The sequence below is a fragment of the Cygnus atratus genome, chromosome 17 (genome assembly GCF_013377495.2).
Source record: "Cygnus atratus isolate AKBS03 ecotype Queensland, Australia chromosome 17, CAtr_DNAZoo_HiC_assembly, whole genome shotgun sequence".
Taxonomy (NCBI): Eukaryota; Metazoa; Chordata; class Aves; order Anseriformes; family Anatidae; genus Cygnus; species Cygnus atratus.
In genome coordinates this window covers 7432945-7460074 of record NC_066378.1, presented here as the reverse complement: position 1 = coordinate 7460074, position 27130 = coordinate 7432945, and the positions used below count along the sequence as shown (strand labels likewise).

General features: G+C 36.9%; 1 protein-coding gene across 1 annotated transcript; it reads right to left on the bottom strand.

Annotated features, from left to right (window-relative positions):
• Window positions 1-625: 625 nt before the first annotated feature.
• On the bottom strand, window positions 626-22281 carry DGCR8 (DGCR8 microprocessor complex subunit). Its single transcript, XM_035556557.2, has 14 exons — window positions 21971-22281; window positions 16446-17455; window positions 15839-16001; window positions 14212-14354; window positions 13206-13488; window positions 11436-11633; window positions 10073-10174; window positions 9077-9175; window positions 7915-7997; window positions 6661-6761; window positions 6098-6204; window positions 5759-5886; window positions 5231-5344; window positions 626-4853 (listed from the first exon to the last, which is right to left on the bottom strand). Exons 2-14 carry the CDS (start codon window positions 17166-17168, stop codon window positions 4770-4772), a joined length of 2328 nt encoding a protein of 775 aa, XP_035412450.1. The 5' UTR covers window positions 17169-17455; window positions 21971-22281; the 3' UTR covers window positions 626-4769.
• Between the last annotated feature and the right edge of the window lie 4849 nt (window positions 22282-27130).

Genomic DNA, 27130 nt, shown 5'->3' with positions numbered 1-27130 from the left:
TTGGATTACATACCATTAAGCTAAACCCTGCTTTTCTCCTCCTGCCCTCAGAGGGAAACCGAGGTGAGTGAATTAATATACATAGTGGCCTCGCTCTTTATACAATTGTGATATAGCCTTAAACGTTATCCCACAACTATATTGCTGAAGAACGAGAAAGTAGCTTGAATGCAACTTACTCAGTTCTTGAGGTTATAACTGAAGTACTTTTGAACACAGTACTTTCAACACCATCTCTGCACTAGATTCAGAGATCTTATCTCAGCTATCTTCCCAACTGTTTTACTCAAAGCACTGTGCAATAAGAGAAAAATTCAGTTGCATTTTGTGCAAAATCTTAACACAATAAATATACATTGCAGGCACCTGGGTCATGAGCAAGAGTGCTGTTAGTGAACCCTAAGAACTACAAAGCTTAGCACCTTAAATCACACTTTACATGTATTTATGGGTTGTGAGGATAAGCCTGTTTGAGATTCCTACCCTTGCATGAGTTTGCTGTCCAGTCAAGATTCACACATCTGTACAGATGCTCAGAGCCTAATATTAATTTAAGGGATCCTGATCCACACTATAGGATAGACTATACTGACTGTTAGAAAGAATAACCATTTTAAAATCAAAGTTATTGAAAGTACTTTTAATGTACATTTAATATGGACTGAACAAAAAACTTTTAGTACAGCACGCACAGACTTGCTAATGCTCCTTTCTTTCCAGTTAGGCACATGACAGCAGGTACCAAAAATAGCAGCATTAGATTGTGACATCACTTAAGTAAAAACATGAATTCCAATTCAAGAAAAAATTTTAACACAACTTCACCTAAAGTGATGTCTAACCTTGTATGCATTCAATTCCTTTCCAAAAAAAGTAATTCAACAACTACTTCCATAACCAGTAAGCCCATACTGATCTAATTTGTATTTCATTATATCTACAGGAAGCAAAGGATCAAAGTTTCTTTTTCTAAATGTGCTTAAATTATCACAATACTGATCACACGGCACCATTTTATAATATCAAACTTTATTGCTCAAAACTAATTGTCTGAAAAATACACATGTAGTACTCAAAGACCAAACACATAGGCTTATATGATTGTGCAGAAAAAAAAGCAAGCAGAGGCTCAGTGAAAATGAGGCTTTATAGTTGTACCAATTTAGCACTGGCATCAAGCAACTGCACCCAATACAATTCATACAGCAACCATCGTTACCTACTTGGGCAATAAGATTGATTTTTTTTTCCACTTTCCCTTCTCAGATACACATCAGAATACTGTAACTGAACATTTTATTTGGTTAAGAACAGCATGGCTTCTTGCATTTCACATTTCTTCCTGCAGAAAGTTAGGCAGCTATCACTTCCTGAATTTTGCTCTAGAACCAAAGTACAGTCTAGAGAATTAATAAGATATAATCATGCTTTTAAATACTTGGATGTTACAAATATATTTGTATAAAGCCTAACAGCATCACAGGAAACTGGAAGTTTACATACAACAATTAATTTTATGCATAATAGTCTTCCCAAATATCTGAGTACCCAACTACTTTGTCAGTTTTGTTTAATAAATATGTAAGAAAAAGCTGAATTACTGGTGTTTAAATAGGTAGCATCTGACTATTCACTGGAAGTCACAGTAAGTTTTCCATCAGTACCATAAAGATTTGAATGCACACTAATTTAACCCTTAAAGTCAATATACCACACTTTTGTCGAGAAGCACATAATATGCAAAGCACAAACTGTAACTCCCAAAGGATGGAACAGTTCTTAAAAATACACTCCATCCCTATAAAAATACCCATCCTCCTCTGTATATAGAAGGGATAAAGAACAAATGTCAGTGACAAAAGCAGCAGCTGTTTTTATGCATTCATATAATCAAGATCTAAACCCTTAGAGCCGATTACCTAGAAAACACACAAGAGTTACAAGACAAATTTAGGATACATCTTGAATCACACTGTAAGTGTTCATGCAGAAGCTGAAGTTAATGCAATGATCTATCCTCTATCACAGCAGCTCGTGCTTATGTGCAAATGCAAGACTGTTACACTCCAAACAATAGTAAACATTAAAACACAAGAATACTTCACAATGACAATAAACAGCAGTTAAGTTGTTTGTTCCAGCAGTTATTGCGCTATTTTCTGGACATCTCTCCAGTTAAAGGCTGCAGCAAAGTCTAATACCATCTTTTTCGTTTGTTTTTGTTTAGAATGCATAATATATGTTCTAGGCTTTGGTTCACAATGAAATCTCTGGATGTTTTTATTAAGGGCAATGGTCACATTGTGATTCTGATAGTGGCAGACTGAGGTAATACAGCAATCCTCTTAAAAATAATGAAATCAAATTTGTAAGTGAGGCATCTATGTATATTCTGCAGGTGATCTGCAAAAACATTGACATTCTGATTTCAGAAAAATAAATGATCTACAAGGGTGATTTGTCTTTTACAGTGCTGTCCAAGTAAAGGTTTTTTCTGCTGAAAACACATAAGCTGAAGTAAACCCTACCTAACGCAGTAATACATTTAGGCGTAGAAGATATAAGCCCTGTCTTTATGAAAAAAATAACAGAGACAAACAGTAATCACTGCTTGTCACTACTGCACCAATATTATACACCTTTCTTAAAAGATGAAAATTTATTAAAGCTATACTAAATTCAAAAAAAAAAGCAGAGGCAGGTTTTTTTTTTTTAGATAGGTCACTTCTTTAAATAATATTTTATGTATAGTCTTCCAACTACCCGTATCCTGCTATAACAGGACTACAACTTGCAGAACTGGAAAGCTAAATATAATAATGAACAGTGGGCGAATTCATATTTGCAGAGACCTCTGAGCGTATCATTCAAATAGAAACAGGTAAGACTCTAGGACTCCCATTTAATCTCAAGCATTATACGCAACATTAGCTTGAGATAAAAATCAAAATCCATGTATTTCCAAAATAACACGCATGATCTTAAAGGAGGCGTAGACAATACTGATGCCAATATCGTTAAAATCCAGTAGGCACAATATTGATTATACTGCAGCACTCTATATGTAACATGGTATTAAACAATAAAATAAAATAATAATAAAAATAACACAAACAAACCAAGAACACTCCCTTTCTCCCCTCCCTACGCCAAGCCCCCAGACCACTGTCCAGGTAAGTACCAGGAGCTGCAGCAATTAAAAACTGACCTCTTTCACTCCTACAGGAGTGTAAAATATACCAGTACAACTCTTGGGTAAATCACTGAAGCCCTACCACCACCTTGGTTTTTATTCTCTTCTTCTATAACAGACCAAAGAATCCACAAAAATGGTTCTAAGAGAAGACTTACTGCAATCACCCAGTAAACAACACCAAATGAAGGAAAAACCTCATAAAGCAGTGCTTTCACTACAGCCAAAACTATTTCTTCTGTGCTTAATACAATAAAGCCTCAGATGACATAGTGAGTACTGCCTGTTCTCTAAGATTGTATTTTATAATAGTTGCATATTTGTGATTTTCCTATTTATCAGTAAAACTTGTTATGGTCTCATTCTACTCATTACTCTTATGTCATATTCCAAATCTACTTTCTAATTTTCATTGCAGAAGTTACATTTTTCTTCAAAAACTAAAAATGTAATTAAAAAAGTAAAAACAAAGCTTTTTTAAAAAAACTAAATTGCTGCAGTTATTTCAGATTTCTCAGAGTTGTTATTATTCCTAATTTTTTCTTTTATTTTTTTTAAATTTTTATTTTATGGTGCAAATTAAGACTTAAGTCAGGTGTATTCTGACTCCAATGAAATGAGAAACTTTTTATTGCTGGGAAAAGGGAGTGGAACGTGTTTAAACACCATACCGGCAAAATATTTTCAGACTGCCAACCATGTTCAGTTACATTTTGGCTCCAAGCTTTGAAAACAGTCTTTCAAATTGCAGTTTTCATTTCAATCTAGTAAGTAGAGCCTTATTTTTCCCCTTTCAGCTGATCTGTAAACTAACATAGGCTCTTTTCAGTTAACATAAATCCCAATAATTTTGAATATCCAGCCTGTTGCTCTTAACACTACCAGGTATACTTGTTCTTTTCAAGTAGTAAAAAAATCTGCATACTGTGATCTTGAATAACTAAGCCTGGCAGGAGACGAAATAACAGAACAAAAAAAAAAAAAAACAGCATTACTGGCCTAATCCTATGGCATTAGGAACATTGCTCATCATTTTCATGTATTTGTCACCAAAGTGTCTTATCAGTGCATATTATTATGTGCTGAAATGCAACAAAACTTTTCACAAAAATAGTTTTAGGCATGTTCATACAAGAAGATGTACATATATTTCTTTTATATATACATATATATGTATGTGTGTGTGTGTATATATATATATAGTATCAGCTTTAACCTGTACATAGAAATTCTGAATTTCATCCTTAAAACACATCCATTTCAAACAACATGGATGGTTTTCAAGGAAAAAGTGCTTGCTTGAATTTATCCTGTGTGAACATGCCTGTCCTCTGTGCATTTGCCCAAGTAGAGATCTTTATGATCAATCCTTTAAACGTACATATCTCAGAGGTATAAAAAAAAGAAAAAAGAAAAAAGTAATATTGCCCTGATGATGCAAAAAGAACAATGCATAACTGAAGCAGCTTGGATTTTAAAAGTTATCTTGCATTCTGCAGCAAACAGATTTTTAAATAGTTGTTGAAAATCTAGTTCCTCCATTTGTGTTATTGCTCCCCACTCGTAAATTTTTTCATTATACATCAACAGTACATAGAGGTTCACTACCAGGCTGAGCCGATTCTACTATTGTCATCTTGGGTTTCTTTCGTGTTTCCTCCTAAAAAAGACATGAAACAAAGCCCACCACACAGTCACATAAACAATATAACAAAAAGCACTTAAAAAACATTGCACAACTTTAGCCAAATTTGCATTAGTCACTGTGAATAGCTAACTTGTTCTAATGTTAAAAATCATTTTATTGAAGTAAAATTAAGTCATAAACCCATCTCAAATAGAGGATGAAAGTCTCTCTAAAAACATCCCTCCAAAAACAACAAAACTAAAAAAACAAGTTTTGAACAACTTTTCTTATATGAGATACTGTAGAAAACAAGCGAAAATTCTAAAAACAAGTGGTAACTCTCACCTGTGGCATTCATCTTGTTTGTAAGTAAACTTTTAAGAAGAATAAAAAGAAGAGCTTATACTCACTCTTTCTTGTGCCAATTTTTTCATTTCTTCCTGTAACTTGTTTAGGATGTGCAGATTTGGCTTGTTCTTTTTGGCATACTGCTGAAGCTCTATCACACTTTTATCAGAGGTCTCCTATTCAATAGAACCATAAGCAACAACAGATGAGCTTTTAAGTATATAAACATGTAATAGAAGTTTTATCTCTGATATTTATATTTCTTTAAGCAATAACGTACATTTACATGAACTACTTACATATTAAATAGGTTATATATTTTCAGTCTAGAAAATACGACATTAACAGAATTATCATCAATGAAAGCACTCATTTTATGTTCTGGCAATAGCAAGGTATGAGAATCAATTCAGAAGAATTGAGGATTGCTCATCAAATGCACGCTGCCTTTACCATGGGAGGGAGCAAGAGGATTATGTTGAAATAAGATACCATTGAAGCTTTGCTGTAATTAAAAACAAAATCCATAAATATACGAAAGCAACAATACAATTACAAGGTAGGTTACAATCAAAGAAAATAATCTTCACCTGTTTAACCATCTTGCTACTCTCTCTACCATACATACGCAAAAGAGAGCCCCAATTTTTCACGTGTGGATGCAGTAGTTGAAGGATTTTCTGTGAAGCTAATTGTTTCCCCACTCTTTTATTTTTGCCTGTAAAAATAATGATGAAAATATGTCATATCAGCATTTTAAGAATTAGATAAACACTGATGTTTACTTGTGTTACTCAAAATTGAGATACCAGAAAAAGAGTAGAAAAAGCATATAACATGTTAGGTAACTGAACAAATACCTGCAGAATTGATAAAGGAGAACAGAAGAAAAGGAAGATACTGGAGGCCACACTAAATACTGTACTTACACCAGCCTCGCACCGTGTGCTTGCCACAAGTCATGACATATTCACTCTTCTGATTTTTACCAGGAATCACTTCAAATTTTATGGATGTGTCACCCATTCCATGGTTTCTTAAGCACAAACAAAAATCAGTATCATACACTAAGTACAATTACAAATAACTGAACGAGTTAGTTATCTTTGTCAATAATTGCTGTGGCATTAGATACAGTAATAACAGATTTTTAAGATATCAATGAATCGACAGTTATTTCCTAGATCAGTAACTTGAATGAAGAGGCAACCTTGTATAAAGGAATAACAAATACATTCACATCTCCCACAATTAAATCCTAGTCTCAGAAGCAAAACCAGCAAATATAAATTAAAGGAAGATACAATATTAACCAGTTCAGTCCATATTAGGTCTCTTATAGCCAAGTGAGCGAAGTAAGCTTGTTGTGCCAGCCCACAAGTGTCCTTAATTCACTAAGGAAAATTGTGGGTACCAGCATCCAAGCAAACAATGTGCCCTGACCCAAAGCACCTGTACACAACAGAATTTGTTCCTCGTGCTGCAGCCTTACCTTTTAAGGCACTCATGGAGAATCTGATATGGAGACAAAAGTCCAGCTTTGCTGGTCAGTTCATATACCCGTGAGTCCTCAATACTGATATGGTTAAAATACTACAAAGGAATTAAAAAGGGTTATTGAATTTTTACACACACAAAATTTTAATACTGTTCTAAATCCTCATCTCTCCCACGTAGCTTTCAGAAGAGTAACAGAATCTGTTTAATAACTATTTTTAAATGCATAGTGGAGATCTTTACCCATGTCATTAAGATTGCCATACCTAATCATATCTTTGCAGACTATTTTTTTTTTTAAATCAACTCCAATTTTACATTAGAAAATCACAATCTTATAATAATTTATTTTTATTTTAATCATCCTTCTTCCCTCAGGACAAAGTTATTTTATTTATCTCATTTTGAAATTCTACTTACCAAAATGACATGGTTTAATATAAGAAAACATAACAGCTATTGGAAGGTTTTGTTTTCCATTTAAAAAAAATGAAAAAAAATCTGTTTTCTTCATGACCATTTCAACATTACAAGGCATGCGCTACAGTTTGAATTTAAAGCAAGCATAAAACCAACTCATTTTCTGTATAGCCTGCTTTTTAAAAGAAGAACATTCCTTTCAGGCTTATCACCGCTTTTTCCTTTACTGTTGGTCTACAGTATGCTGAATTGAAGGTTAACATATCACAGATGAACTAGCTATTTAATACATCCAATACCTGAAAACACAGCACACACTGTCCACTTCAAGAAACTATTCCTTTGAATTTTCTCAAATATCACTGCTCAAAGTCAGAAACATGAGCTGTCTGATCTAGCAGTAAGAGCTTTCACAGCTAAATGAAGAAGTTTCAGAAGCCATGGCACATTTAGTTCTTACTTGGTCTTCTAAGATGATCACACAAAATCAGAGAGAATGTAGCTCTGAAATTTTCAAAGCCATAATTCAGGAAGCCAGGATAGTACAGGCCATCTAGTGTCCTGGAACATTTCAGGTCTTCAGCAAGTGATCTTGTATTTCAACAAGGGGCTAGTTCTCTCCATCGAAACAAATTTTCTGGTCACCTCCCATAGTAAAAATGTATTTTCGTTGTCATAGGTCTTGTTATAAATAAAGAATTTCACATTTCTATCTGACTGAGAAAGCAAAGTTATGGATTTTCACCAAAGTTTCTCACACTGAAGGTGTGATGTTTTTAAAAACAGAGACTCCAATAATCACATCCATCAGGCAAGAAGAGGTCAGTACCTCAAGTTCTTCACTGTCTTTGGGCTTCTCCTCAGAGGTCTGTTTAACAAAGTCAGGAATAAGGATTTCCAGTGTAGCTCGAGCTGCAGAAAATGATTTAATGTCTTGATTACCTTTGTTTACAATCATTGTTTAAAATAACAGCAGCAGAATGGAACACTCTTTAAGCAAGCCTCACATCTCTCCTAGAAATCACCACTTATCTTAAAAAAAAAATCTTAACAGGTAAAACGAGCATGAAAAATAGGGGGAAAAGTCTCTATCAGATCAAGTGATGTGTCTTTGGGAACAAAAATTAAAGGCATGTTATCACCCCTTAGTTGTTACAGCAGAATCCTAGGATTGTACCACTAGAGCACTCAGAATTTGCCTAAATTATCACAGTGAAATTTCTTTTTTCATGCACAAAAAGTTGTGTGCTGTATTTTGATGTTTTAGCTACATTGACAAATTTCACAAAAGCTCCAAATACCACACATATATTATAGACCTCTAAATTTTAGGAAGTTATTTTTTCTTGACCTCTGTGCTAAACACATTCCAATCTGAAGATCAGGAAGAAGTTCTAATGTGCAAGACTCATGCTCATCTAGGTATTCATTATATACACATTAATTACAGAGTTAAATGGTTAGAACTGTGGCTAATTAGATTTAAACCATTAATGGAGAGAATTACTTGGAAATCAGTATAAATAACATATTTCAGTGCAATTGTTTTATTATCAGAAAGAGATCCAAACCAACCAACCACTTGAAGGTTTTTTGTTTGTTTTTGTTCTTAAAGGAGGGCAAAGACTTAAAATTTGCTAAAAATCCACAAGCTAGGTGTTTGTATAGCAGACAACAGTATAAAGAAAACACATACTCAGTGGTCTGATAATTAGAAACAGATGTGATTACAGCTAATCAGTATAAATCAGTAGTTTATACGTAAATTAACTTCTAAAGTTTCTCCATGGTTTTCTCTTCCAGTGCATTGTTGAACCTTGGAATGGCAAAAGTCTCTACAACAGTATTTCTTTTAATAAGACGGCATGAATGGACATGTAGCTGTTAACAAAATTACTCCTACTTACTATTGCAAATATGTCATCTTCAAAGCAGAAATGAAAACAGATAAACAATTCACCAGTTGGTATTAAGAAAGAAAAGAATATTACCAGCTTTATTCTTGGCAAGTTTTTTGCTGCTGGCAGTTCCTGCCCCATAAGTTACTCCATCAATAATCACTGAGGCTCCAAAAGGCTCACTTGGGTTCTCTGAAAATAGAGGAGGAGAAAAAAAGAAAGCTTTTCAGGACTCCCAATGCAAAGACAGTCGTGAACATGAAATATCACCACTGTCAAGATTTGTTTTCTTTAATTTCAACTTCAAGTGGGAGGAATATTGTTTACTCTTCAGAACAACTGAAGCACATGAAAACCTAAGAGTTTCCCAGTAACAGAGACCTACCACCATGTACATCATTCTTCCAAATGAGGAAGTTCTATGTTTTAAGAGATCGTTCAAAATCTGCCAGAATTCAAATGTTAATTCTAAAGGGTTTTTCTGTTTTTTTTTTTTTTTTCTTTTTTTTGCACCACTAGCACAGTGTAAATGCAAGAGCTACACATTATGGTATTCAAAACTCAATTACATTCTGTAACACATTTACAAGAAAAATGTAACTGAAAAATTATAGCTTCCACACTAAACTAAGGCACCTGACTTTATTCCTTGGATACAAATATATAAGTCCTCATATATTTAACATCAATTTATACATATATAATTTTCTTAGGATGACTGGATTTATTATGCACCTCCATGGCATAACAATAATCATAACATACAATAGCTTGTACAGTTTTTATTTTTTTCTCTCTACATATCTAAAATAAAGTTTAGATGCAAGTAAGTTACTCCAATCCACAATTGCTTAGTCATATTTTTCTAAGCAAAACCCCATACACATTTTAAAATATAAAAGGCCCATATCCATGTTTGAGATATACAGAAAACATTTCCTAGCTAGAATTTGGCTCACCGTAGACTTTCAAGACACTCCCTAGGAAAACCGTCCACTGATTGAATTTATTTTATTATTAAGATATCCTAGCATGAGAGAAGCTTTTCAAAACTGTATTGTGGTCAATGAAAAACCTTAACAGACTTACCACATTCAAAGAAATTGTAAACAGGGCGAACCTTTAGGACTCGTTGCATATATTCATGCAGTATGCAAACTTCAGATTTCCCATTGGGATTAATGACAAATTCTACAAAATAGAGGGGGGAGGAGAACAATTAGTTTCAGTCTTTAAAAGAAAATTACTACTACAAACTAATAAATAAATAAATTGCAAACTGCAAGGGAGAAGTGCCCGCTCATTTCCCTACATACACGTATCACCTTAAAGTACATACATTGGAAATGACAAGTATTTGGCAAACTGATTTTTAAGGTGGTATTTTAAACAAGCTAATCTATATTTTAATGCACTGCACGCAACACTAGCGTTACATTGTCAGCAATGTTTTTTTTGTTTTTTTTTTAAATAGTCCATATAGCAATATTTTATACTACTTTTAACAAGTGCTGGTAACTTAAATCTTGCAAGGGAAAAAAATCACTGACTTCAGAACATGTAAGTAAATGCTGACAATTAATATCTACAACCGAAGTTAGAAAAATCTTTACAATTCTCTTTTGCAGCCATCATAGAATTAAAATGAGTTTTAAGAAAACCTGTAATAAATAGTATGCATTACGTTCAAAACATTATGTTATCAAAACATTATGTTCAATTACATTATGTTTCAAAACATAAGAGCTCTAACCTTTTAGTTCAAGGTTGATTTTTGTTGACAAAACACTTGATTTTTACAAATGTTTCCTTACTCAACAGTTTAGAAAAAATAATTACACTAGATCATTCTCTAAGTACTACTTTTATACTGGAAATTTTTTCCCACCATGGGAAAACATTAATCTAAATAATATTATATAAATATATACTGATATGTAGAAAATATTTTCAAAAAAATCATAGTTAAAACAAACAAACAAAAAAAACCCAAACAACTCTCAATGAATAATCACAGATTAAAATTCAACTGCATCTCCCTGTAACAGGGAATGGTCAATTTTTATTTCATTACGTATTTTTCATTTTTATTGTTTATTTTTAATTATAGGTTTTAATTTGGAACAGTCTGACATTTGTAACCAGTCCCTAATTTGGGACTGATTAGAACTGGTACAGAACTGAAAAGACAGCAGCAACCAGTGATTGGGTAGGATGGTTTTCAATAACCATTAATATTAACAAATAGCTGAAGTTAGTAACCAGTTACCAGGACTGAAGACTTAAATAAAAATTTTGATAGCGTTTTTCCTTTAATTTTTTATATGATGGATCCAAGAATGTAAAATTCTGAAACAAGAAACAAATAGATTCGTTACAGATTTTTTTTTTCCAGTCAAGCTTGGAACTGCCTTTAACATCGAACATTTGAACTCTAGGTAGATTAACTAACCTTTCTTTGTAGGTGCATCTTGCACAGACAAGGTAATGAGTTTCTGATTGGCAGGCAGAATAGGCCGCTCAGATTCTGCCTGCTTCCGCTTCATTTCACGATTGAATTGCCGTCTCTCAGCCCAGGTTCTGAATTTTTTTACGGTAACTTGTTCAAAGTCAAAACGTTTCTCAAGATAGTGTCTAAAATCTTCCAGATCTAAGAAACACAAGCAAGTTACTCTCTATACTTGACCACTGAGCGAGGAATAAATTCACTATTTCCACTGTTTTAAATATATAATTATTGTTTTAAGTCTAGGAGCAAAAATAGTAGCTTTAGTTCACATGGTTAAGATACTAACTACAAGTTCTTATTACTGTATCAAATGCACAATGTTTGTGCAAACTGGAAAACAAACAAAACCATGTTTTTTCTGTCACCACAAGATTTTCCCCATGTAATATCCAGCATATTATCCAACAAAACACTGCTAGTAGTTCTACTTCACCACTTATCCACCTTCTCATTACCTGAAGCAAGGTATCCACTAACTAACAGTAGTTTGCTATTAACCTTAGTTTCCTGAAGCCAAAACTGACTATTGCTGCATATTTATTAAACTATGAATCATGGAACACTATGTAAAAATGCTCCGTGAGCTCCATGAATATTTTGCTGGCTTCTAAATAAAATATAACACATTCATTTTTCCGTAAAAAGTACTAAAAGACAACCCCCATTGAAGTGTAACTACTACTCCTTTCTAGGACATTTCTGCAGATCTAATCAGCAAAAAAAAGATGAGTAGCATTCCAAGATGTTAATGAACAAAAAAAAAGCTGCTGACATTGTCTCCTTCCACAAGGATTTCCAAATGCAAGTCATGCTTATACCTGACCACTCATATTTTCAGTAATATAGAACAGATCCTATTTGAAGAGAGAGAGGTAAGTAAGTGCTCACTGGTTTTAGTTTTGCTACTAGGTATTGATGATTTATTAGACTTTAAAAATCTTTTGACATGTTTTTTGGAATCAACAGGACACATGTAATGCCACGTTTTGTGTTTCTGAATACAAACACATTCCATAGCAGTATTGTAAGCAGCACTAATTGACGCGGGTGGTATTTTCAGGTACGTAGTTGTGGTAAATGGCACACAAGCTTTCTGTCCAAGTTCCTGTCTAAGTTTGGCAGTGAATGTAGCATGAATTCTTTAGACATTTTTTTGAATAAAACCTATTAGACTTGCATAAGTAACATAATGAAGCATCAACGCCCTTGTCTGAATGCAACTATATTTGTGTAACTTATTCTGTGCAAACAAGCAAAAATATATCATTTATCTTAAGAGATGATATTGAAAAAAGATAAAATTCAGCCAATGCAAACACTGTATAGAAAAGCTACTTAATGCAAAAGACACAAACATACATGACAGCACTAATTCGTATGTACAGATTGATGTAATTGATTCTTAGACTGAGATAAAAGTTTACAGGTCACCCCAAATTTTCACACTATTGTGTGTAAAACTTGCATATAGACTCTCAGAAGTCTTCAGCAGAAATTCCCAGCGTACGTTTTCTTCCTTGTTATAATCAAAAATTATTTTTAAAACTGGATCTATTTTTCCAGATCTCTGCATAAGAAAACTATAGAAAGATGACTTACCACTTGACTGCAGGTAAGATATTATTCCGTCGTCAAGTCAGGAATAAAGCGCAAGTGTCCCAAATGCCATTACCCCAACACCAGCCCAGAAGAGAGTCCACTTCCCATACATACCTACAGATTCATCTTTACATACTTCAACTTTGGCCTTAACTTGTCCCAAGGCTCCTTGTGCTGCATCTCCCCCCGAGGGGTCTTTGTCATCTAAAGGCCCAGAATCAGCAGCAGTGGAATCTGGTTCTTCTGTTTGGCAGTCCAGTTCTGAAGATTTATCTATGTGCTTTACAGGTGATACTTCCCCATTTGGGGTTATGTCATTATTTTGTTCCCTTTCCTCATTTTCCTTCATTTTTTTATAATGCAAGCAGGGAATGCTACTAAGGGGAGGATCATGTTTCTGCAAATGTAAAACAACACAGGTTTCAGTACCTCAGGATGATCAAAAGCAAAACCAAAACTCAAAACCAAAAGATGCAATCAAGATGAAAGCTAATTTTAGTTGGTCTAAGCTGAAGCTGCACTTTAGTTAGCAATCTTACCCTAGGCAAGACCATAGCATGCCCATTACCGTGGTTTCTTGGCACTGTGAAACACTGATTGTAACCTTCAAAGTGTGTTTCCCATTTTAAGTCCAAACTATATTATGCTCAATTACAAGCAAATACTCCATGCTTTCATAAAATCCATTGAGCTTTCTCGGGGTTTAAGTCTATGATGTTAAATCAACTCTCTGCAGATACCTTTGGTGTATGAATGTCACATGCCTACTTCTGTAAAGGTGGACCATGAAACACATCTCGGGTTTATTTTTGGCTACAAGTAAACAATCTGAATATATTTCATAGTGGAATAAAAACAACATTTTGCAGCCATATTCTAGAACAAAGATGGCACAAAATAAGATCATCTCATTCACTTTAACTGCCCAAACTCATTGCAAAAAATGGAAAAACAAACCACCATAAGAAAGATCATACTTTAGAAACAGACAAGTTTATTTTTGAAGTACCATAATTCTAACACTGGAAACAAGCCTGCCAAAGCAGAAAAATATTCAACTGCTTACAGGAAATCGCCTCATTTTTAAAATCTTGGTACATAAGTAATTGACAGATCTTACCCTTATGCTTCCTGTTCCCAAGAAGTAAGGTCTAGACCAGGTGACAACTCTAGATTCTCTGTGCAGATATACAGGAATGCCTGAGTTATGGAATGTCATGATCCATCCATCTGGCAAAGGTTCTGTAGGAGGGCGGCCACGACCTTTAAAGCAAAGAATAGCTTTAGACTTGAACAGACAGCTTAGAAGAACAGAAAAACAAGCAAAGTTTTTCTTTTGATTGCTTTCTCTATCTCAAAGCATAAAATGACACTGAAACAAGACTAAAGAAGTTTTGTAGAAAGATTTTGCTTTGCTTTAATAAGAAGGTGTATGCTTCTAGCCCACGTTAAGTCCTGCCAAATTACACATTCCATTATATTTTGAACTGGAAAGCAATAGTAGCACTGATTATTACACAGACTGATTTGTTCATTTCACTAGTGAACTTCCACCTCAGTCTTCTCTCTGTCAACATATCAACACAAGCACCAATATATTCAGTGGAAAAGTTGCACTTGCTTTTGAAACATCTTCAGTGTTATCTTCTACCTTTCTCAAATACTTGAGGGATAGGTGGTTGACTCCTATTTCAGCCTCTCAATACTCTATTTCAATGCAGAAACTTCTATTTCAATTTCTTTGATAGCTGCAGAGAGCTATTTAAGAATCAGTTTGAAATAAAAAAGTTTTTTTTTTATATTTTTAACATAAGTACAATACAAACCAGTATGAAGCCTTCAAGCCTACATACTTAAATATCTTAGCCATCAAAAATATTACATTTTACACAAAACATGACTGAAATTATAGTACAATAAGCCAACACGAGGACCCACACAACAAAAGACATAATACTGCAATAAAATGTTTATGCTCACATTCAAGGGAATACACGTTTTTACTCATTTTTACTCCAAAAATTAGAGAATGTTCTCACTCCTTTCTACGTCAGAAATCATGAGAACAGGCTCCTCTTAGCAGAGAGCTTCCTGGCAATCTGTATTAATATAAAGCTTTGGAGCGAAGAACCATTTGGTTTCTTATTTCAGAATACAGTGAAGCTGTAACGCACTCCCCCCTAGAGCAGGTTCAAAGCTTAATTCTAATTCAGACTATTTTCAGTTACATTCTTCTGGATTGATTTGCATTCTCAGCTCTTTTCTATTACTAAGTTTGTAACACATGATGAACCTTGAAAAACTTAACTCACTGACTTTTGTAATAGTTCTAACCAGTACTGCATGCATAAAGACTTCACATACAACAATTTCAGAAACAGAAATTATCTAACTGAAGTAGGAAGAATTCCACAACTAGTCTTCACCTATTTCAGAGAGATAAAACAGATTCTTGTTCATCTCCTCAGTGCTGAGCTAACATTCTTCCTAGTTTTCCACGAATCCATGCACCAAAACACATTCTTATTGCATAAAACATATGAAGATAAGTATCCCGGAACATCAGCTTTACTCTTTAGGAATATGAAAATCACATCCTACAGTAAGAAGCCTTCAAACAATAAAATGTGTAACATATCCACTATTGTACCAGAATTGCTATCCTAAACTTTGTTTGCTTGTGTATTTTTGTTCTGTATACATAAGCCACACAAAGATTTACAGATAATTACAGGACATTAACTTACTTTTAAGTACAGTTTTAATTTTGGTCATCATTGGCTGCACACTTGTTTCTCCATCAGACTGGTGATCGCTTTCACCACCGTATTTCTCGTTTTCTAGTCTCCTTGTTTTGGGTGCACGAAGACCCTCTTCCAGTAGAGCATCCACATCGTTATCAAAGTCATCCTGAAAGAAATGTCATCAGATACCATCCTCCTGGGGCCTACTAACTTCCCTTTCCCCTTGGAAGGAAAAGGTATACGTTATCTCTACGTAATTCCATACAGAAAGAAACTAGACATTTCCAATGATCCCAGTAAAGACTGAAAAACAAGAAAATAAGTTTTCATAAGTGAGCATTAGCATTTTTCACAATAAAGTGATCTGCAATTGCATAAGAAGCCTTTTTAATGTTATTTTTAAACAACATTATACAAGACACCACACAACTCAAAAATTTTATCAAGATAATTAAAGAAGTTTTGGCAAAAGTTCTGTCTTTAAAAATTTTGCATTTTTACTCAAGAAGTGCATATTTTTAGAAGAGGGTATCTCCAGTGAACATCTTTGCATGTATTTTTCTAGCTACCTGGAACCCTCTTGCCCATCAAAAAATGTGCATCTACTTACCTCGTATGAGTAATTCAAGGTTTCTTCATCCACTTTATCCCTTTGAACGATTGCTTTAGATGTGAACCCTCCGCCTTCTTCATCTATTTCCATCAAGTTGTCCGTAAAATCTTCTAGCTCATCCAGAACTGCATATTCTACTCTCTTTTCCTGATCAACATCATTTTCATCATCCTTCTTGTCGTCATTTTCACCCCCTGTTCCTACAGCTTTCCCATTACTACCACCAAAAGGACAAACATGCAAATCCCCATTGACATTATTAATACCAAAATCTGCATCTGCCTTATAATCCTGCTCAATTCCAGTGTAAAGAACTTTCCTATCTTTGCTTTTGCAGCTTTCTGTAAAGCTAACACTAATCTTTACATCTTTAAGCAACTTAAGATCTGGGGTGAACTTTCGAACTGAAGGTGCATGACGAGCAGTTCTTGGGCTTTGGTCACTATTGTTAGGGTCTATTATAAGACGACTTTTGTAGCAGGCAGATCCCTTTGTGAGAAGCTGAGTTCTGCAGATACTGTGCGTGTCCCCAGCAGGGGTATCTGACTGTCCATCACCACCAGAGCCAACGTCCATTACCTCTGCGTCACTGGACGTTTGCAGGGGAGGTGGTGGAGGCTGTTCGTTAGGCGGCAGAGGTGGGGGACAAGTGTGATTCTCCACATTCATTTCTCTTGCAGGTTCTTTAGGGAGGGGTGGTACATTTTCATATTTCTCCATTTCTAAAACTGCAAAACTACTGTTTAAAAAAGAAACAATGCTTTAAATAAATGTTTATATCTATATTCCTAACATGCATAAGTCCATCAAGATTGGTTTATCATGTTCTATTCAATATGCAACACTGATGATTCAGTTAAGCTGACTACATTGTTCTTTTCATTAATGTAGACAGCTTTCAGAATCACTGTCTCAATTATTGGAAATCACAATGCATTCAGCTTAAATAGCTGAAGACTAAGACTGCATCTTCACTGGACAAACAGGTCTCCCTTTCTTCTTTCAACCTACAAGAAGAAGAAAAAGATATTTGTTACAAAAACAAAATGGAAACATTATCCCAGGCAAAAAAGAAAAGCAACTTCTTCCCATCTTAATTTCAAGTAGAAAAAAGTAACGTTTTCCAGTGAAGAAAAGCAGGGTATCTTGATAACATTCTGAATGAGGCTGAAATTAAGTTGTTTTTACAATTTACAACTTTTGATCTGTACGCCAGCAGAAGAATTTGCTAACACAGAGTTGCCTGTACAAACTGTTGACCATCTCTGCTTGTTTAACAAGCAGGGCATTGAACATCGCTTTTGCAGGGTCCAGCCTAAAAACCACGTTTTAAATAACGTGAGAACTCCCCTAAATCTGGTATTCAAGCCATACTTACCCACACAGCAGAAAGGATAATTAGCTTATACTTTAAGACAATCTGAAAAACTGACAAGCTTTTAACATCTATGGTCTTAAAAGATACATGGGTTTTTGAAACTTTTAGGTGTTTTTAAACATTGCTTGAAGTTGTAACAGGATATCTCCTGATTTACTAAAAGTTCATGCAAAAAACAATCTCTAGATGAGGAGATATTAAGCTTTTCATCGTATATTCCATACTGTTATGGGAGCATATATTTGTTACGTCTGAGGAATTTAGGCCTAGATGCAGCGTTAAAACACAAATTAATTCTGGAAGGCATCTAGCAGCCAATGTTTTTTGTAATTCACCCTGGCAAAGACATTCGATTGTTCTAGGTTAAGTGCATGCTGTTTTTTCTTTTCTTTTTCTTTTTTCTCCTGTCTCCATTAAGTGGGTTCTTTCTAACATGGTTATGATGGATTCTTCAGTTAAAATTTAGTTATCTGTGCAGGACTATAAGCACGAGAAAAGGAAGAGGATGTTTCATTATTATTTCTTACCTGCTAGTTTGGTTTCTCCAAGTCCCCCTGAAACAGCCCAAACTGGGCTTAAATCTTCCTACCAGCTAGAAATAAACTAGTGTTGCACTGCCTAAGACAACCATCTGAAACTGCTCCGATCAAACCACTTCCAGGTAGCAGAGACATTCTACCCAAACATTCTAGGGTCATCGTATAACATTTGAAAGCAACTGGGCAGAATGTCTGGGTTATCATGAGGGACTTAGAAAAGCCAAATACAATTCTCTAGTGTATCTCTACACCAGTCCAGACAGAACAAATTTCAACAACAACATTCAAACACCAACTGGGGCAAGGCAGGAAGCTGGGAATCAATGGTTATGATAGGTTTGATTCAAATTCAACAGCATACAGAAACCACCTACCTGGAAGCTGTAAGAAAGCAAAGCATACATGAGCTCAAACTCCTATTTTAGTGATTTGGCAATAGGAAGAGCTTTGCTGGGGCAGTAGAATTGTTAGAGGTGGGAGCATAATATATTCAAAATTGTGATATATTTACAACATTGAGCTTGACACACACTGTAGACTTACTAAGGAAGAAGACTCCATCTTGATAAAAGCTCTAAAAATAAGCCCATCTTCTCCGATATAAAGATAATATCTTCCAGAAGGAAAACAGCTCACTCACCAGTAAGACAAGCATTCTATGAATTTAAAACCATTCCATCCTAAAAGATGATCATACAATCACCACAGAAGTGACCAATTCTTTCTTTCAAAAGGTTCTGAACCACTTCATGTTGCGCAGAATACCTCCAGAAATATATTCATGGCTAGTATCTTTCCTCATCCTCAAATAAAAAAACATGGCAAAAGACAAATTCTTAGGTTTTCTCTATAATAATCCATTAGTGTCTTCGTTGTTAATTCTGAACAAAGAGTCAAATATTGCAGTACAAGTTCAGGAAACCTTAGAAACTAAATGCCTAAGAAATCTTAAAAATTTTTGAAGACTCTTGAAAAGAGTAAGCTAAAATAATATACACAGAAATGAAATCTTAAAGCTGGTGTTCTAGAATCTGACAGAGCTACCTTCCCACATGATCAATGAGCTACCTTGTCCAACCAGAAAAACTATTTATGACCAGTCATAAGACAGGATCAGGCATAGTTTGCCCATTCCTGATACACATCCTACTCCTACTCTAAAGAGTGTTTTGACACCACCGATGTCAAAACACAAGAAAATTATCTTTACCTACCTAGCTTGCTTCGGCAGTCCTCTCACACTGCACCTCTGCTCTGTGCTGAAAAGGTGTCTTGTTATTATATTCAAGCACTATTCACAATGCCATTCTTATTGCCTTTCCATTCTTGCTGGCCTTGAAGCAATGAATAGCGTACCGAATCACTGCCAGGGATTGTCTACCAGTGAGTACACACACCGTGGCCAGAAGCAGTACTAGATCAAGATGGGTTTCAACTAGTTTTTGTATTCCTGGCCATAAACCTGCTGCATCCCTAGGGTAAGGTAACAGAGTCTGGCAGCTCTACAGTTACAACAGGCTACAATACCTTCCCATAACCTAAATTAAAAAAAAAAAAAAAAAAAAAAAAGGATAAACAGGAAGCAGCAGAGTAAGACAGGTCTAATTCCCACCTACTTTCTTGCAAACATACTTACAATATGTCTTTTATGTTAGAGACTGAAAAAAAAAACAACAAACAAACCAAACCAAACAAGCCAACACCAATAAGGATTTTCCCTTAGATATCCGGTGTTTTAAAAGAAAGTGAAAAGAGAGTAAAACACAAAAGGATGAGTTATATGAGCCTGAAGGTTAAGAACAGCCAAGTGGACCTCAGATAAGGCAACCAAACAACCAAGTCTGAGCACACTAGGTTACATAGCACTAGAACAACACAAAATAGCTCACCTATTTCCATGCTTAATTACCTTGCTCTGAAAAAACACATTTTATTCTCCAAGACTCTACCACGTGCCATCAACCATTTCTATAAGCAATCCTTAAAAAGATATGGGGCATTATGGCCAGCTGCACCAGCTGGTACAAAACACTGAAGCAGCTCTGGATTAACTGCAAGAAACATGAACGCACAGCTGATGTTCTGCAGATCACCAATAAATGGAAATTTCACATTTTTTGATTACCTTACTTTTTACTTTCCTAGATCCTTTGAAAAGGTTTTATAGCAAAACCAAACTCAAGGGAATAGATACATGCTGGAAATTTCCAGTATGCTGGAAATATTTGTCATGGTTTGGCTGTGTTATAGTTGTTCTTCGAAAGCAGAAAGAAAAAAAATTAAACCAGCCAACATCTATGTTTAATAAGTACCATGCCTATTCTCTCAATCAATACAGACAAATCATAACGAAAAGTGCACAACAGGGAAAAAGGTATCTCTGTTTTCAAAGAGAAAAACAGAATGTTAACGCTTGTAACCAGCACTGCCCAAACTTGGAGGGACTCCCTGCCCAGAACAGCACAGCAGCAGTCTTATAAGCAACTTCACCAAAGAACACGAGAATACCTGTAGCTGCTATGAGAACAAGGAACAGTGTATCACACTTTCTCTTCGAGAATCAATTTTCTAAAGAAGTCACCAATGCAGTTTAAGAGAAGTCAGACTAGTACCCAGTCATAACGATTGATGGCAAATACAGACAAGACTAAAGAACTTCTGCAGTTCAACCCATTTCAGAACGAGCAGAGTACACCGTTTGGGAAAGACACCATCAGAAACACCACAGCAATTACTGCTTTGATAGCTTAACAAATTTTCTGGCGGAGTTTAGATGGCTTCAATTAACTGTGTGAAACAGCAAAGAGCTTAAAAAAAATCTGCAATTCAGGGCTTAGTAAGGATGGAAAAAAAATATTCATGTTATGAATGGCTTTAGTTGTAAAGAACAACAAAATCACGAACTAAAATCCCCTCTCGCCTTCTACAGAAGCCAAGTAGTCCTGGCAATCAGAAGAAGCTGCCCAGAAGAATCAGCGTGCTACCTCCTCACCCAGAACTAAAAATAGGAACACCTCACTTATCTCAGCAGCATGGAGAGGAGCGCTGCTCACAGACGAGAAGTTAAAGGCCCGTCCCACCGCCCGTGTCAGGGAGCGGACTCAACCCGCGGGCCCCTCTCCGCCCGGCTCAGCAGGGCGCAGTCCCCGGACGCCGGGGGGGGGGGCCGGCCCCTCCGCACCCGGCCGGGCCGCGCGGCTCGGCGGAGGCCTGGTGAGGCTGGGGCGGGAAGGAAAAAGGGAGAGCAGAAGGGAAACGTTCGGCTTTCCGATGGAAGGGAGGGAGAAGAAAAGGAAGAAGGGATGGAGAGAGGAAAGTTAGTTGACGGAGCCTCGCAGAGGCCGCCCGAGGTGACTGAGGAAAGGCCACCGCCGCGCTGCCCCGCACGCAGCACCGGCCGCGGAGCGCCCCGCGCGGGCCCAACGCCGCCCGCTCGGGTCCCGGCGCCTCAAGAGCGCGGAGGAGGCGGCCAAGCCGGCGGCCGGCCCGCGGGGAAGGCGGGCAGGAAGCGAGGGAGCGCCTCAGGCGCCACCCGCCCGCGGAGAGCACCCCGGCGGGCCCCGCCGCCTGTGGCCAGAGGGGTCCCGCCCGCGGCCCGCACCCACCTGGGCCATGCCCGCCGCCCCCGCTCCGGGACGGGCTCAGGGAAGGGGAGGGGGCGCCGAGCGCGGCCGCCTCACAGACACCTCCCCCCGCGCCGCGCCGCCGCCGCCATCTTTAAACGCCTGCTCCCAGCGGCTCCGCTCCGCGCAGGCGGGACTCAACGCTCCGCAAGCCAATCCCGTTGCCGCTCTCATGCGTGACGGATTTGAAATGGGAGCAGCCATTGGCGGATCGCCGGGCACGTTAAGTAGGTCGGCTAATAGCGAGGCGGAGGGTATACGCCCTCACAGTATCGGACCAATGGGAGGGAGGCGGGCCCGAAGCGGCGGGCGGGTTCCTTTGTCCGGGCCCGGGAAGGGTCGGCCCCGAGGGTGTGACAGGGCGCCAGAAGCGGCCGCGGCCCGGCCCCTCAGCCCTGCTCTCAATTCAAACTGGGGCAGTTCCTTATCAAGGGCTAACGGACGTTGGCTGCCCTAGGTCTGAACCTTCATAATTTGACAAGAGAACACTTTCCTCCCTTCCCAAACCCCCAAGCTCAGAAATTAAAAACGCTAACTCCGTTATGCACTTATGTTTGGTACCAACTGCATGGACGAAATACCGCACTGTCACCTACACTATGATAGCACTAAATCATAAGTGTTTGCTTCCATATACGATTTTAGGACATGAGAATCGTTTTCTGTTAATACTTCACTCACCTTATGTCTTTGGTTTTCGCAATATTTTAATATATGGTAATATTTTATTACCTTTAAAGCGGGGACCTCATTTTAAAGGTCCTCATTTTTGTGGGATCTTTCATCTCTCTCTTGGGTCCAACAAGACCAACATATCTAATGACAACGTAGTATTTATCGGACATAATTTCAGGGTAGTATAACACAATAAGGTTACTGAAATTGGCTTGCATCTTTGAAAGCTGCCCCCAAACAGAAAACAATTTGATTTTTCAGTTCTTTTTAACAGGCTTCTGCACTCAAGCCATTATTTCAGAGCTGTTTGTTAAAATAAAAGCAGTCATAATTTAAATAAACCACTTCAGACTCAATAAATACCCGTGGCTTGCAAAAGAGCCATTTACATTGTGTTCCAGCCTTCAAAGCATGGGAAAAAAAATCTTACATTTAAGTATAGAATTTGAGCTGGTGTTGGCATTTGCTGTAAATTAGCTGTATCTCATCACGTCATAAATTGCTATCACTGACAGGAGAAGATTGTCCTTTCCAAAGGGTCTACAAAAAAGCAAGCATCATGGCTTCTTTGCATCCAAGTTGTGACTGTATACAAAAAGGATTGCAATGAGTATTTCACGCTGCAGAAAATACCACTTTTTTTTTTTGTACATACACAAGCAGTACTATTTCATTTACTTGGGATTGGAAGAGAGACAGTTTTGTGCAGAGATGTAACAAGTAAAATGCAGTGCTTTGAAAGTGAAAAATACAACCAGCATGTTATTCTCATTGTTTCTATTTTCAGAGAACCATAATACTATGAATTACAGCAAAAGTGAAACAGCTGATGCTTCGAGACACTGGTAACACTGGGAAGTTTACTTCTCACTCTTTATAAGCAAAAAATCCAGTAGCACATCAATGATTACATCAAAACGATGTTAAAATCATGGTTAACTTTTAACCCATAAGGCCCATATGACTTCTCAAACATGTCTTAAAGTAGCATGTCTGTGTAACTAGACATGGATTAATATGACTGGAGAATCTTTAAGCCCACTCATCCACTTCTATTGGTAGTACCAGCTGACGTGGAGCACATTCCTACCCCTGAGACAGACACTAAGCTTGAATAGCTGTTAATACCAAATCTTAAATGTTTTTACAATGAAAACTGGCATACAAGACAACCTTTGCCAACACAGAACCCTGAGGAACTACATCTGATCTACGTTTGACAAGTAGCAAGTTTACCCAAATATTTTTATTGTCTGGACTTCTCATGAGAAACAACATGCACAAAAAAATCTTGTCTTTCATCCCGACTTCCGAATCAGAAGCATGCAGGTCCACCTGCATAGTGCAATCAGGATTTACAATAGTATCAGGAAGCATCATTATCATCAGGAAAAAAAGAAATCATTTCCCCATGGCAGGATTTACATATGCAAGATAAAGAAAGGTTTAACAGAAACAATTACTGTCAACACAAAATACTGAAGACAAGCCTATTAGGAAAATTACTACAGGCTTCCTAATAAAGTTAACAGGCTGCATTCATTGAAGTGAAAATTAGGTGGAGCCAGCCAATGTCTCCCATATTCTTAGAATGAATGCCAGTAGCCGCAGCACATACTGTGCTGTTCCAACAGTTGAATCTACTAGAAGACAATATTTTCCTCAGCCTGCATCATTACTTTTATTTTGGTAAAGTAACAACCGTTTGGGGGGGATAGGGGGGTGAGAAGGGAGAGGAGGTATTTTACTTCCTGAAAATGTTCACTTTGGAAAAATTAGTATGACTTATCTTTCCAAACACACCTGAAACACTAATCATCAAGGCGTAAAAGGTTTGAGGTATGGAACAGATGCGTGTATTTTACAATATATTTTAAGCAGATGGAAACTATAATGACCAGATTAATGGAGCTGAGTCACTCTAGATACAGTCGACAGCATGCTGGTTTGCACTCAAAGATCTGGATCTCTATTAAAAAAAAAATGTTCTTAGTAATGTTATTAAAACAGACCCATTTTTAATTTAAGTGCTACTCAGGTGACTGTTTGTATAAAGTATTCACATTTCAGCCACATCACACAGCAAGGGGGAGACAAATGGGTTCCAGACTATATCCATACTTCTGCATCTCGAAGAAATAACCTTTGAACTTCATCAGGGAAATGCATCCAGGGAAATGCCTGTTTGCCTGGCACCTGAGCATACTGGACAAGAGTGCAAGTGACTGAGCCTTCTGTACTTTCAAGTAATGCTCCAAATGCAGATATGTAAATTGGAATCTGAGATAGCTCTCAAACATGGAAAGTTAAAATAAAATGCAATTAAAATATTCCACAAACCAATTCGTGTGAAAATTATTTTTGTAGGAGCGTAAGAACAAGTGTTAGTCATTTAGTATTTATTGTATATACACTTGTTGTACTAGGGACAATTCATAATAAATCAGTACCCAATAGGATTCTTTGCACTGAGTTCACTTAGATTTCTCTCAGGCTCCAAGGCTGAATCTGAGGATTTGTGTGCCATAGAGGCATCTATACTCAGATGACTTATTTTTAGTTTGGATCTGGTCAGAATACACTGCATATCAAAGTAAGCATACAGTTCTCTAAGGAAACCTAATGCAGACTTTATTCAAAAATTCTTAGAAGGTTCATGACATCTAACTTCAGCATCTCATTCAGTTTGCCCATAAGGAGAGAGAAGCAGGCTCTTAAGCGTACAGAGAAATCAATAAGCCTCCTGCATCGATTACATGAAAGAGCTCAGGTTCCTCATGTAGGTACGCAAGTTACACGCTTAAAGCTAAAGAAAGTGATATCAGAGCTGGGATTTTCTCCAAGTTTCAAAATAGGGTCTCATTTGCCAGAGAATGGTAAATCCACTGCATTTTTAAATGGAGACAGCAAATGTCATACAGAAAAGTGGGAACTGCCACTAAGTATTAGCTAAAGCAGAATGGGAGGGGACAGGACAAGAAAATAAATCTGCTTACATTGTACATTTTTGTCTCGCTTTTACTGAAAGCTGATTTCTTCAAACTAACCTGTCAGCCAACACGTGACAGCCATGGAAAGATGTCGAGGGGGCTCCATGTGTAAGCTCAGATAGCCCTCTAATGTCAGAGGTGGTTGATTGCTACAGATAATAGCCAAAGTAGACATCCTTTGGCTCAATGCTACCAGGGAATTACTCATCTTGCACTTGGCATCCATGCAGATTTGAGCAAAACTAAACTGCCGTCTACAGAATCACAACTTCTGACTTCTGTTAGAGAAGCCTCAGCTGACTGGTTACTGTTCTAAAGCTTCAGATTGTTCTGTCAGCATTTTGTTCAACAAGATAAACATTTTTTAAAAAAACATTACTGAAGTGGGACATGACGACTAAGGTCAAATAAAAAGTAGCAGTTACACCCTGTTACAGCCCACAAGTCATGTTTTACTAAAAATATACATTAATATATGCACACATATATGGAATGTTCGTGATAAATGCACCTGAGTACAACAACAGAGATCTGAATTTCTCCTTGATATGAGTGACATTGCTGTCACTTAACATATCAGCTACTACTTTTATAGAAAATTTACAAGGTGGATACAGATGCAGTTTAAATATCAGACTTGTTCAATGGCAAGGCTCTTTCCCTCTCCTCTATCATGGAATACACACACTGCTTCATGCAGTTCTAACTGGAAGAAGAGCACCTAGTTAGCTCCACATTCAATAATCTCCCTGCGACCAATTTTCTTGAATCACGTTTAAAAAAATTCTGAAGTCAGATGAAGAGACTAATTTTTAAATAACTAGATAATCTTTAAACAAACTGTACTGCACAAGCCATTCAAATTAACGTTCTTTGTAATTACCAACTGGTCTGCCTTTGCTTGTTCTTGACATGTAGAACAAACTCGTTCCTAGGGCTGAATATCCACCACTCTTAATAACATTCAATTTTTGCATAAGAAGAAAAGAATTTAAGTCATATCAATATGGGACAGAATACCAGTTTTAATACTTGGCTTCCTATAGGTCCCTTCATCTGAATAGGTAATACTTACCTGTAAAGTTATTTGAACTATTCTAGAAAAGATAAATTTAAGCATAAAAAACAAATCCTCTGAATCATCTTTATGGCTGCTCTCATGTCACCACCTCTACCATATGCTACCATTTAGTTGCTAAACTAGCCCTGCAAGCCAACCTCCATTAATTTTCAAGAGCTATAGTAGTACTCCATTGACAACTACTTCTACTGTACACATTTCACATTCTTCTGAACTACTCCAGCCAGTGACTTCGGTCAAGTCTCATTACATATTGTGTTGTTTTAAATTCAAACCCATGTGATAAAGCATTCTTTGTTGTTCCATAGGACTGCTGTGAACTACAGCCAAGAAACTGTGGCACCAATTACTTAGCTTAGAAAGCTGAATTTACACTGAGACGTGAATTGGGAGCAT